We start from the raw sequence: 14544 nt of genomic DNA on the forward strand, positions 1-14544 counted from the left end.
ATAAATCCATGTCTTGTTCCTTTACTTCACTGATTTCATTTGCGTTTTGGAACTGTAAGAGTTGTTCACATTCGTTAAAGAAGATTTCTGATTTCGTATTAAGTAGTTCATCGTTTCCACTACCAATTTCAGTACATGTAGGTACACAAACACACACACACACACACACACACACACACACACACACACACGCACACACACACACACACACACACACACACAGGAAAAAAACTCTGTCTCACATGTGAAACACGTTGTTCATTCTATATTGACATGTCATGCACTGGAACACACTTTGCAGTATCTTTTATTCAGGATGTACAGTATCAACACCCGATGGTCTTTTCGTTGTCCTTGAAGTAGACATGCAAGGAGATGACTCCCACTTTGTCGACCCAGTCCACCAGGCAGTCAGGAGAGTGTGGAACAGTCGGCTGCAACAAAAAATTGTACTAGAGGGCACATAAAAAAGTATGGATTCTGATGCAGTCTGCATGAAAGCATGACAATTCCATTATAGAACTAAATTTTTTTCATTATTTCATTATATTCAGTCTGACCGCTGATGTGCAGAGGATAACGTGTTACTAAAGAAGACTTCGTTTGCTCTTTCACACGGCAGATTGTATGTACTTCAGCTCAAGTGTCGACCCTAATCTGAACCTGGGTTCGAGGTTGGGGTCCAGCTGAAGGCGTGAGAGAATGTTGAGCACCCTTCAGCTGGGAAGGTCCCCAGACCGCGAGTATCTGTTGTTAACTAGCTCTCGTCCAAGTCTGTGGTGACATATTAGTAGTTTTGTCACAATGAGTGATGGTAAGTACGCTGCTACACGTGTAATAATATCAGCTGCCTTCACGTCTCCGCCTGTTAAGGTGGGCATAGCCTACGATGTGGTCCCCAGTCCGTCCCCTCCAGAGCTGTCAGCGGGCACGGTGCCACTGCCGAGCAGTGCCCACAGAGGGGCGCGGGCAGGAGCGCGCATCTGCACATCGTGCTGCTCAAGTAACTTTACACTGCACAATGTGTGCACTGTGTAACAAATAGTGTGGAAGTGTGGATCACACACACTGAAGACTGTATAAGCATCGTATTCACTACTTTGATTGACTTCACGTAGCACACACAGCAATCGATGATAGCATTTTCTCAAATATGGTGAAGTTCAAAAGTCAAAGAGTAAATCGGTTTTTCAAAGAGTAAATATTTCTCCCTAATTGACGTAATACTCGTCAAATCAATTAGTATCTCGTACTACACACTTTCCAAAATAGCCTTTATTCTTCCTTAGGGTTCAAGCTACCTCCGTACCAAATTTTATCTAAATAGGTTCAGCGGATTTGTCATGAAAGCGCAACAGAGCTACTTTCGCATTTATAATATTAGAACGGATAAATCCTTCAGGTAGGATATTTTCTTTTCGGTCACTTTATTTTGATTAAAGAAAGCCTGTACGGTGCCCCAAGCTATCCTCAAGTTTCCTGTGAAAATCCCATGACAGAAGATGGCGATTTTAAACAAACAGACACACCATAGTTTTATATACTCTACGTGATCAAAAGTATCCGGACACCTGGCTGAAAATGACTTACACGTTCGTGGCGCCCTCTATCGGTAATGCTGGAATTCAATATGGTGTTGGCCCACCCTTAGCCTCGCCTAGGTGCTGAAAGTTTTCTTGGGGAATGGCAGCCCATTCTTCACCGAGTGCTCCACGGAGGAGAGGTATCGATGTCGGTCGGTGAGACCTGGCACGAAGCCGGAGTTCCAAAACATCCCAAAGGGGTTCTGTAGGATTCAGGTCAGGAATCTGTGTAAGCCAGTCCATTACAGCGATGTTATTGTCGTGTAACCACTCCGCCACAGGTCATGCATTATGACAGGTGCTCGAGCCTATTGAAAGAAGCAATCGCCATCACCGAAGCAAGAAGGTGCTTAAAACATCAATGTAGGCCTCTGCTGTGACAGTGCCACGCAAAACAACAAGGGGTGCGAGCCTCCTCCACGAAAAACACGACCACACCATGACACCACCACCTCCGAATTTTACTGTTGGTACTACACACGCTGGCAGATGACATTCACCGGGCACTCACCATAACCACACCCTGCCATCGGATCGTTACATCGTGTACAGTGATTCGTCACTCCACTCAATGTTTTTTCACTATTCAATCGTTCAATGTTTACGCTCCTTAGACCAAGCGAGGAACCGTTTGGCAATTACCGGCGGGATGTGTGGCTTATGAGCAGCCGCTCGACCATGAAGTCCAATTTTTCTCACCAATGTCATAACACATGCAGTGGATACTGGTGCAGTTTGGAATTCCTGTGTGATGGTCTGGATAGATGTCTACCTGTTACACATTACGACCCTCTTCAACTGTTGGCAGTCTCTGTCAGTCAACAGACGAGGTCGGCCTGCACGCTTTTGCGCTTTACTTGACCCTTCACGTTTCCACTTCACTATCACATCAGAAACAGTGGGCCTAGGGAGGTTTAGGAGTTTGGAAACTTCTCGTACAGGCGTATGACACAAGTGACACCCAATCTACTGACCACGTACGAAGTCCGTGAGTTCCGAGGAGCTCCCCATTCTGCTCTCTCACGACGTCTAATGACTACTGGGGTCGCTAGTATGGAGTACTGGCAGTAGATGGCAGCACAATGCACCTAATATGAAAAACATATGTTTTTGGGCGTATCCGGGTACTTTTGATCACATAGTGTATTTATTATTACTCGCAGTACGATTATTAACAAAACCCAACAAGTGCTACAGATATAGTAGATCTTGAGGAAAACTCATTTTTTTATTTATCTTACCATGCCACAGTAACTTAAAAACTTACCCGGGTAAATCGGATTACTAGCAAAGAGGTGTCGAACCGAATTGAGGAGAGGTGAACGTGCAGTTCACAAAGTGACTGAGTGACGGGACAGATTAAAAGGACACGTCCTGATGCATCAAAGAATATTCGGTTTGATTATGAAGGGCGGTAGAAAAGACCAATGTTTGAGTGCAGAGAACACATTCAAGTGGATGTACGTTGGAATAGTGATGCGAGCACTAAGAGATTTGCATACGGTACATTAACGGATAGAGATGTACCAAACCTGTCTGCGGACTGAAGACCACCGCATCTAGTGCAGGGTGACAATTATTGAACTATATGAAACAAACGTAACTTAATTACAAACTACGGTGTGTGCGCAGTTTATTCAACATGTAGACGTCACTACAGATATTCGAATTTATATTATGACGTGTTCGGTATGCCTCCCATCATTTGCGATGATGTGGCGGAGACGAATGGCGAAGTTCTGCATGACCCGCTGAAGTGTCGGAACATCGATGCAGTCGATGACGCCATGAACGGCTGTTTTCAGCCCAGCAGTGCTGTACGCTTTGTCTTTAATACAGCCCCACAAAAAGGAGATCCGAAGAATACGGCGGCCTGTCGAGGCTCATGCCAGCGGTCTCTGGGTACACAAGAGCCAGGATGCGGTCTCCAAAGTGCTCCTCCAGGATATCAAACACCGTCCTGCTTCGATGGAGTCGAGCTCCGTTTTGCATGAACCACATCCTGTCGAAATCAGGGTCACTTTGGATGATGGGGATGAAATCTTCTTCCAAAACCCTCACGTACCGTTCGGTAGTCACCTCGCCATCAAGGAATATCGCACCGATTATCCCGTGACTGGACATAGTACACCACACTGTCACCCGTAGAGGGTGAAGAGACTTCTCGATCGCGAAATGCGATTCTCAGTCTCCCAAATGCGCCAATTTTCCTTGCTGACGAATCCATCCAAATGGAAATAGGCGTCACATCATACTAATTTCCTCCATGCCCCGCGACTAACCGTGCAGTTTCAACGTCCTGACGCAAACCGTTCAGAAGTTACGACGATTTTATGTCGTATAGTTCAAAAACTGTCCTCTGTACATCATTGTTATCGAGATCGAGTGAAATTTTTACCGTGAAACGATCGTTCCTAAAAGTACAAAAAAGATACACGAACTGTTATTCACAGCATGAAGTATGCGTAAGGTTAACAGAAGAGGACGGTCATTGTTCAGACACATTGCTGCTAACACTTCCGTATTGGTTTGTGCTTGCTATCTATCTACTTATTGGGTTGCTAGCACCAATTAGACATTGTCACGTCTCAGGATACGTTTAATTCAATCTGAATAGCAAAATTGTCATATTAATCTGGGAAGTTACCGCCAGTGTTTCAGCTTTCACGGAACTCGCGCAGGATTCGATGGCGAACGAACATTTTCTATACCAAATTTACTTCATTCGTACCAAGGAACTATTAGTGGTAGCCAGTCATTAAGAAAGGTCCAGACTCCCCCCTACCAAGACCTTTCCATAATTTGTCACAACTATTATAGTATTAAAGTTCGACAGAAATAGTTCTTACACCGTGGTGAGCGCGACAGCGGATTTAAGGTTTAACTAGGAGGGATGTTGCATCAGTTGTCTTCAACAAAGACAGTGCCTGCGTTCATGACAACTGCCGAGTCCCTGCTTAACTTTGATCGGCTTCTGTTACTATTGTCGTCATACCAGCGAAAAAATGCTCCTATCGGAACACAAAAAAGGCGAATATGCTCCCGTTTAAAAGACTTACTGTAAAGTGGAGTACAAGCTGCCTCGTTCTGCCTCCCTCAGTACCTTTAAAAGTTTTCACAAAAATTCTGGCATGTGAACATATTTGTGTCATAACATGGATTCCCCTAACCGAAACTCGCTCACACCCGCTAGTCCATTGCTGTAAGTCAGTCATACCCATTCAATCCTACTTGCCCACTCTCACTCACTCATTCGTCCAGACCATTATCTTTTTGTGTTTCTCTATCTGTCACTGTCTGCTGTCTCACAGCCACAGTTTCCTACTACTACTGTCTCCTCTCACTTTCATTGTCTCCCTCTTGTTCTCTCTTAGTGCTACCATCTCATTTATTCCTCGCCACTGCTGCTGTCGCTTATTGTTGTTCCTATCTCTCTCTTCCTCATTGTTATTGTCAGAGATTATGTCTCTTATTATCACTGGCTCTCATCCACTTCCACTTTCTACGTTTCTTCATTCCTTTCCCACTATAACTGTCTCTTTCATTCTTTTGCTAGCATTGATCTGTAATTGTCAACTGTGTTCCACTGCTACTTTGTCCCTCTCTTTCTCTGACACTGCCATTGTTTCCTTCGCTCAAGCAGTGTCTACTATCTTGCTCTCTCAGCATAAAAAAAGCGCGAACATGTTCGCATGCTATAAGTTATGGGAAAATTTAAATAGGCGCTGAGAAAGGTAGAATAGGTACTGAGAAAGATACAGTGAGGCAGCTGATACCCACTTCTCGGTCTTTTGAAATAGGAGCACTCTAGCCTTTTTTGTGCTCCCATAGGAGTACTTTTTCGCTGGTTCCCTTATTTCCCTTTCCACAAGAGGGCATGTCACTCATATGAAAAAACTTTTTGGATCAGTAAGATTTTGATGTATCACGTATGTGAAATTGAAATAACGCAAAACTAATTTTACATCTCAGACCAGGATTTTACGTGCACAAACATTTTGCGTATGTTTCTGTACTACATCGTGGTGGGGTTCCCAGAGCCCTTCTGATGCTAACGGAGACATTTTACAGCTTATTTCTGGGTGCTACGTCATTTTATAAACTATGTTTTCGCCTCACACCGGATTTTACGTGTTTATTTTACATATAGAATTAGAGTAACTGTAAACATATCTATCTCGGAAGCGGATAAAGATATTACGAAAATTTTCGAGATTGAGATTGGGGTTTTAGGAACATACCGTAAAAATTTCAGTCATTTGCTGTGCATAGACGTCGTCGAATCCGCGACTCGATTTTGGTACCAAAAAACGGCACACAAAATTTTTCCGTGTTTTCTAATGGGGCGTCCACAACCCCCGTAGGATGAAACTGATTTGCTCCATTTATCTAAAGAGAAATAATTGTGTAACATCATACTTTCACCCTGTACTGTAGTATGGTGACACTAAGACGATCGTCCTGTTGGGTACGCAAATGGTCCATAATCCAATGGCTATTCAAAAGGCTTGACCCTGCCTTTATATGACTAGCAGAAACCGAGGTATGAGCCCCGGAGGAATCCAGGTTTTACGCGCGGCCCTTTGGAACATACTTGGTAGCACAAGCTGTCGCTTGCGTACCGATATCTATTCCGGTGAGTGAAACCTGTATAGTTGAATTACATTTAATTGTGCCGCAAAGCCATCGACTTTACGAGAAGTGAAATGGATTGAAACAGTTCGAGGAGGAGCATCGAAAATTGTTCTAACGAAGACAGAGTTCGATAACATAATCTTAGTATGAAAATAGAATTCTATAGACGAAATTTAATGGTTAAGAACCGAACAGTGAAATGATAACCTTATGTTGAGGTCCTCCTCCAAAGTGCAGCTGATACGAAACACCAGAGGAAATAACGAGAAAATAGCATCCAAACTATTTTGCGATGCATATTCATAAATAATCTAAGAAATATATTAGTCGAGTCGTCTGAGTAGTGTATCTGTTGTGTTTAGGGAACATTCCAAGACGTCGAGAGCCCGTATTTTAGAGCTGCCGAAGTTCAGCTGTTCCACCTTTTCCTGCGATGGGATCTATGAACGATTATTCCATCTGGTCTATTATCTGGACGAGAGGACATATTTTTAAAGTCGTACTGTAAAATACGTACTTGATAGAGCAAACGCAACCATAGCAGTGAAAATTTTTCATAAAAACTATTGTTCTAGTAGTTAGAGAAAATATTGTCACATAGAAGAAAATGCAATTAGATGAATGACTAATACCAACTTCACTTAACGAAGGTTTATTCGGCACTTGCACATACAAGAGCGCGGAGCGAACTGCCTCCGGCCACAACATGTACAGTATACATACAGCTACAGAACATTCCAATACAGTGATTCTTGTGGATACTTCTAGAATGTACTGCAATTTACCCTGGGTTGCAGGATCCTTATAGGGCTTCATTCGAAAGACGTGGAACGTGTCTCTGATCTTTCGCTTGGCATGCGAGAGGTACTGGGATCGATACCCAGCGTCTAATGTCGCAGCAGATGCTGAGGAGCACCGTGATGTAGTGAATGTGCTACTAAACTGTTGCATCGAGAGTCGTGAGATCAAAACTCACCTGGACTGCACAGTTTTAATTTCTATATTAGGTCCGAGTACATTCTAGAAGTACCCAAAAATGTTAAGAATCACTGTACTGGAATGTTCTGTCGCTGTTTATAAATTGTATGTGTTCTGGCCGGAGGCAGTTCGCTCCGCGCTCTTGTATGTGCAAGTGCTGAATAAACCTTCGTTAAGTGAAATTAGTGTTCGTCATTCATCTAATTACACCTTCTTCTACGTGACATTATTCTGATGGAGGCGCCGGGTATTGAAGCTTGTGATAGCGCACATTATCGACGACACAGTGGCTCCCGTCAGACCACGGTAGAGCCGCTTTTTGCGTGGCGAGAAACCCAAGTTCGAGCCATATTCAACAGATCGAAATCTATTGGAGACAGAAGAAGAAGAGAACGTTTACGATGACAGCAGCTGTGTGCCACCACATGAGACATCCTTCCGGGTTCTCTGGTGAAGATGGAAAAGATGCAAAGAAGTGGCTGAAGGTATATGAGCGTATAGCCAAATTCAACAAATGAGATGACACCGTGTGTTTGGCTAACGTATTTTTCTACTTGGAGGGCACTACCAGGCAATGGTATGAGAACAACGAGGAGAAGTTCAGAAGCTGGGAAGTATTCCAGGCGGAACTGCGCAAGTATTTCGCCGACACACAACGACAGAAGTGCAAGGCTGAAGATAAAGTGCAGGGCACAGCGTCCAGGAGAAACAACAGCATCCTACATTCAAGACGTCTTTGAGATGCGTAAAATAGTGGATCCTCGAATGAAGGAGGAAGATAAGGTTGCACATCTCATGAAGGGTATTCCTGAGAACATGTATCAAGCCCTACTCCTGAAGGAGTTTCCGACAGCAGACGACTCCACAAAATGGGCCAGTATATCGAGACAATGCATCAAAAAAGAATTACACGCAAGAAGTTTGAACGGCTTCCAAACGTCGTATCGATGTCTGTGATGGTTTTCTGCAACTGGCGACGGTACTTCTCCAAAACCACTGAATATGATGCTCCAGAGTCCACAAGATATTTGCTGACGCCCGCGCCAGAAGACAGCAGATCGATCCTAGCCGACTCCAACTCCGGGATGACGAAGGTGAACAAGAAGATGTGGGTGCAGGACGACGTAGGTCACCATCACCACAGGCGAGCCGCTGCAGAGGACGCTCCTCAACACGCCGGCCAAGGTCTCCATCGCCGTTTAGAAGCCGCAACCTGGAAAACTAAAGGCTGTGACCTTCCTTGGAGGTGCGGCCGCCGAAGAGAAAAATCCTCCGCCGTCGATCACTACAAAAATGATAGGAAACTACGTCGATATCGTCATGGATGGCCGACCAGCCCAAGCTCTTGTGGACTCTGGAGCATCATATTCAGTGGTTTTGAAGAAGTACAGTCGCCAGTTGCAGAAAACCATATTTTTCGACAGCAAAACGTCTGTGCTGAAGGTGGCTGGTGGGAAATATGTAAAACCTACAGGAAGATATACCATTCGTGTGGGTATAAGTAGCTATACACAGCCCTTAGAATTCATCGTCTTACAATAGTCATGACGTCATTCTCGGATGGGCCTTTTCCAGCAATGGATTGTTGTCGCTCGAAGATTATGCTAGACGAGATGAGATACTGTGGACAGGAAGATGCGCATCCGAGTGTGTGGAGACTATGTGAGCCGGATGAAGTGATACTTCCTGCAGTCAGCGCTAGAAAGATAACTGTCACGTGTCAAGCCATGCATCAAGCCACGGATCTTGTAGTGGAATTTAAGAGAAGCATAGCACTGAAGAATAAGTTGGTCATCCCAGGCTCTGTCGTCTCATTTGAGAATGGATTCAGTGAATTGTGGACAACTGTCGCCGAGAACCGCAGATCCTTCCAAGACGCATGTGCGTAGCAACTGCAGAGCCGTTAATTTAAGAACAGCTGTGTGCCATAGAAACCTCCCATGCCGAGTCTGTGGGCGTAATTAGCGCTACCACTACGAGACAAGATCTTCTAGCTGGACTATCACATTCACTACACCACGGTGCTATTCAGCGTCTGCTGCGACAATATTATTACACATGTGTAGTGGGTTAATTAATACGAGTGGTCGGTTAATGCTTTGGTGAGATAATGGTTACGTACGCCGTACACTAGAGCGTAGAGAATATTAATTCAATTTTAAGTTACGAGAAAAAATAAATAAGAACAGCGTAAACTGTGAGGTCGGCAAACATGACGCAGTGCAGTCTACGTGGGTACATCGTCAAGCACAGAGACAACAAAACAGGAAAACATAAAAGCCTATACCGTATATAAATAGAAAAACTATATTGTCTCTCATAAAACTATTTAAAAGGTCTACTTTTAATGTAATACCAACTGTTACCCGCGGCTGGGTTTGCTTATTTAGTTTATTTTTTGCTCGTGCGTCGAATCTTAGTTTAAAAAAAACTACAAATTCCTGTCATTTGTATATACCGTATACACCGTGGCAAATCTTTGGTTTTCTTGTTTTTTGACTCGTTTTGTTTCTTTTTACTTTCCCAGTACTCACTGAGATATATAGTGACTCTTTACATAATTGAACAGCTTTGCTTGACACGGTGCCAGTATAGAAGCTGAGGAAGAAAAGTACGTAAATGAATACTCCAGTGTCAGATTTTGGTAAGTGCAACTAAACGGGCAACATGGCAACCAACATGAGATTCACACATGTTATCGAGGCTAGTGTATCAGAAAGGTTCACACCATTGTTTATATATTGATAATAAGTGTCCATTTCCACCTAAATACGCAGCTACAATTTTGACGGAAGTAGAGAATTTTATCTGTCTTTCTTAAGATTCAGCGGGGAATTTGTAGAAATTAGCACGACAGAGTGAAAAAATGATTGGACGCCAGTTGAAAGACGTACATTAAGATGGAACTCCAACTGATTTCACATTAGCAGGAATAACAATCTTGCCGGCCGGTTTAGCCGAGCGGTTCTAGGCACTTCAGCCTGGAACCGCGCGACCGCTACGGTCGCGGGTTCGAATCCTGCCTCGGGCATGGATGTGTGTGATGTCCTTACGTTAGTTAGGTTTAAAGTAATTCTAAGTTGGTTCAAATGGCTCTGAGCACTATGGGACTTAACTGCTGAGGTCATCAGTCCCCTAGAACTTAGAACTACTTAAACCTAACTAACCTAAGGACATCACACACATCCATGCCCGAGGCAGGATTCGAACCTGCGACCGTAGCGGTCGCGCAGTTCCAGACGGTAGCGCCTAGAACCGCTCGGCCACTCAAAGTTCTAGGGGACTGATGACCTCAGATGTTAAGTCCCATAGTGCTCAGAGCCATTTGAACCATTTGCATAACAATCTTCGAGGACACAGCTTAGAGAGTAAATCATAATGCAGCATCAGAATCTACGAAATGGTGCAAGATCCCTAGAAATTTAAACTTTAAGACAAAATAAATGATAAATCCGGAGAAAGACGTTGTAATCCCACGAAAGAAACAATGAATTTATAATTTTAAAGGTCAAATTCATATGGACAAGAAGAAATAACTAATAAGCAATGAAAGTAATAATTTGTGTGACATAATTCAGCCACAGGAAGTTCAATCACCTGTATCACAAAGATAATGAAATATATTCAAAGTATATAATTATTCGCTGTGATCTCATCATTCGATGAAATACAACTGATCTGTACACGTAGTAAATTGTAGTGAGTTTATGACAGACGACAGGCAACTGAAGACTACAGCCGATTCGAAAAATCTCCGAAAATGATAAGCAACTAACAGGCTGCGGTATTTCCTTTCTTAATGTGGCACGTCGCTGATATTAAAAACAATTCATCTAGCTTTTATACTTAGAATTTTAGTTGCAATGCATATTCCTCGCGATAAATTCCGCAATTTTATTGACGTTTGAAGTTTATCGTTTATTTTACCATCTCAGTCGCAAATTAAATTTATGTTCTTAGTAGTTTTTATCAAAATAAACATCACTACTAACAGTATTTTAATTCACTCTTAAAAAAGTATGATACCCCAAATTTGAATACATGAATAAATAACTCAATGAACAAATAAATTAATGAAAACTCAGACAGTGTGCACAAATACGAACTTCAACCTACGGACTATGAATCTTTCAGAACTGGTGATTAGATTTAAAAAAAAAAGTCGATAGCATATTCACAATGCCAATTCCAACGGGCGAATGTAGTTATGAAGGTATGGTTCAAATGGCTCTGAGCACTATGCGACTTAACTCCTGAGGTCATCAGTCGCCTAGAACTTAGAACTAATTAAACCTAACTAACCTAAGGACATCACACACATCCATGCCCGAGGCAGGATTCGAACCTGTGACCGTAGCGGTCACGCGGTTCCAGACTGAAGCGCCTTTAACCGCACGGCCACACCGGCCGGCTATGAAGGTATGAATTAGCTGGATCCTATGGGAGTCAATAATTCTCATTGTTTTGAGTGTGCTATGATTCTTCCTTCACGAATATGCGATACTCGAAACCAACGATCATGTTTGGTGGAAATCGTCATGTTGATTATCATGAGGGTCTAAGAGGTTGGTATTGTTTCGTTAGGTTTCGATGCCTCCGATAGTCTGAAACGAAGAGGGGAGGAAATCGTCGCAGGCCACATCGGACAGGTCAGAGGAAATAAAAAAAATTGTAAACAGGCCAAAACTAACTAGAAAATGTGTGTAAAACTCTCTCTTTGAGCTTGAGCAACTGAAAAGTTACTGTATGATTTTCAGGGATTCTTAGTATGTTTTTAGTGACACTCTCGCACAGGACTGCTGCACGTACCTTGATGGCGGCAGTGGGGATGGCCTCGAACCAGTTCCTGCTCTTCTTGCTGGCCTTGCCGTACGTCTGAAAGCCGACGCCGTGCAGCTTCCCGGAGCCGCCGTCCACCAGCAGGAAGTAGGGGAAGAACTGCGAGCAGTCCGACGTCTCCGTCATGTTGTAGTAGTAGTGCGTGCCTGTGGACGCGAGGAAGATTTCCTTACGTAATGCGGGAATAACAATTCACCACCTGCAATCTGCATTTATATCGTTCAAGGAACGTAAAGGTCATGATATGAATGGAATTAACAGATGACAGAGGATGCTGCGTACCAGTGGTGCAGAGTGAAGTCATTAAGATTCGGTTTACTGGACCAGGAGTGTAAGTGGGTTTTCAAACTGATATAGGCCTAATCACCTTCAAAAAATGAGATCCCATTGAGCGTCGGCTTTGAAGACTAATTTAAGAAAGTCACTCCCCATTCTAGAAGACCACGATTTCTGCAATAATAAATTCTAATTACTAAAATTTTATCACAACTTTTCAGTGAATACGGAAATGTAGCCTGCAAAGTTGAAGGTAATTTGCAGGCAAAAAAATAAAATAAAATAAAATAAAATAAAATAAAATAAAATAAAAATAAAAAAATAAAAACAAAAAACTTTTTTCTGGCGAGCGGTTTAGTCAGCAATTATTAGTTTCTAGGTTTCCTTATCTCAGTCAGTAAAAGCGGAACTCTTATACGATCACTTTGTTATCCGTCTGTGAGTCTGTCTCTTTGTCCGACTGCCAAGGCCGTATTTTCCAGGAACGGGTGAAGGAATTAAGTTCAAATTTATGTCAAATACTATTGTCTATGGTCCTTTGCCGTTATAAATAATGAAAACTAAGTCATTGCAGTAAAAAGATACGGCCATAAATGTCACATACACGGAAGCGCCAAAGAAACTGGTATAGGCATGCGTATTGAAATAGAGAGAGATGTAAAGCAGGCAGAATACGGCTCTGCGGACGGCAATCCGAACATATGACAAGTGTCTGGCGCAGTTGTTAGATCCGTTACTGCAGCTACAATGGTAGGTTATCAAGATTTAAGTGAGTTTCAACGCGGTGTTATAGTCGGCACACGAGCGATGGGACACAGCATCTCCTAGGCAGGTATGAGGTGGGGATTTTCCCGTACAACCATTTCACGAGCGTACCGTGAATATCAGGAATCGGGTAAAACATCAAATCTCCGACATCGCTGAGGCCGGAAAAAGATCCTGCAAGAACGGGGCCAATGACGACTTTAGAGAATCGTTCAACGTGACAGAAGAGCAACCCTTCCGCAAATTGCTGCAGATTTCATTGCTGGGCCATCAACAAGTGTCACCGTGCGAATCATTCAGGTAACATCATCGATATGGCCATTCGGAGCCGAAGGCCCACTCGTGTACCCCTCATGGCAACATGGCACGAACTTTTACGCCTTGCGTGGGTCCGGCAACACGGCATTGGACTGTTGATGACTGGAAATATGTTGCCTGGTTGGACGAGTGTCGTCTCAAATCGTATCGAGTGGATGAACATGTACGGATATGGAGACAGCTTCGCGAATAGATGGACCCTGCATGTCCGCACGGTACTGTTCAAGCTGGGAGTGGCTCTGGAATGGTGTGCGGCGTGTGCAGTTGGAGTCATCTGCAACCCCTGATACGCACGTAAGCATGCTGTCTGATCACCTGCAGCCACTCATGTCCATTGTGCATTCCGATGGACTTGGGCAATTCCAGAACAATACGACACCAGAATTACTGCAGGGTGGCTCCAGCAACACTCTTCTGAGTTTAAAAACTTCCGCTGGCCACCAAATGAACACTATCGAGCATATCTGGGATGACTTACAACGTGCTGTTCAGAAGAGATCTCCACGCCTCGTACTCTTACAGATTTAAGGGCAGCCCTGTAGGATTCGTGGTGTCAGTTCCCTCCAGCACTAATTGAGACATTAGTCGACACAATGCCACGTCGAGTTGCGGCACTTTTGCGTGCTCGCGGGGGCTCCATACGATATTAGGCAGGTGCACCAGTTTCTTTAGGTTCTCAGTGTATTTTGATACTCGCTCATCAAAACCTACACCTGGACTACCTATCAGTATGTTAGCCTGGTGGTCTGGCGGTTATAATTCTGCCTTGGGCGCCGAGCGAGGAGGTCGTTGCTTACATAACTTCCTCGCCTCAGCGTCGCAGTTCTTGGGAGTTATTAGCTTCGTGGCGTTTCTGTCTGTGTGTGTGGACATCGTCACTGTATCGTCCCGTCATTCGCTGGGTGTCTGTATCTGACACCGGCGTAATCCGCTCGTGTTTGTTTCGCATGGCATACAAGAGTGTTCCACTTGAAGGTACTGTGAGTTCTTGATTTCATAACATGCAGCCCTGATCTTCAGAAACCCATGTCTGGTTACCTGATACTTTTGATGTTAGCTCGTACCAAGTGCATACCACATACTCTGACTCGAATGCCACGATACTTCGTGTGCTTTGCGCACTATTTGTTTCACAATATTCCTGTTTCTT

General features: G+C 43.7%; 1 protein-coding gene across 1 annotated transcript in view; it reads right to left on the reverse strand.

Moving 5' to 3' along the window:
- Window positions 1-238: 238 nt before the first annotated feature.
- LOC126260950 (uncharacterized) overlaps window positions 239-14544 on the reverse strand; it is a 62026-nt gene continuing 47720 nt past the window's right edge. Inside the window, exons 6-7 of the mRNA XM_049958461.1 lie at window positions 12006-12181; window positions 239-434 (exon numbers count right to left, since the gene is read on the reverse strand). Of these exons, the coding sequence (XP_049814418.1) occupies window positions 327-434; window positions 12006-12181 (284 nt within the window). The 3' untranslated portion in view covers window positions 239-326. The remainder of the gene's footprint in view (window positions 435-12005; window positions 12182-14544) is intronic.

The sequence above is a fragment of the Schistocerca nitens genome, chromosome 5, assembly GCF_023898315.1.
Source record: "Schistocerca nitens isolate TAMUIC-IGC-003100 chromosome 5, iqSchNite1.1, whole genome shotgun sequence".
Lineage (NCBI taxonomy): Eukaryota > Metazoa > Arthropoda > Insecta > Orthoptera > Acrididae > Schistocerca > Schistocerca nitens.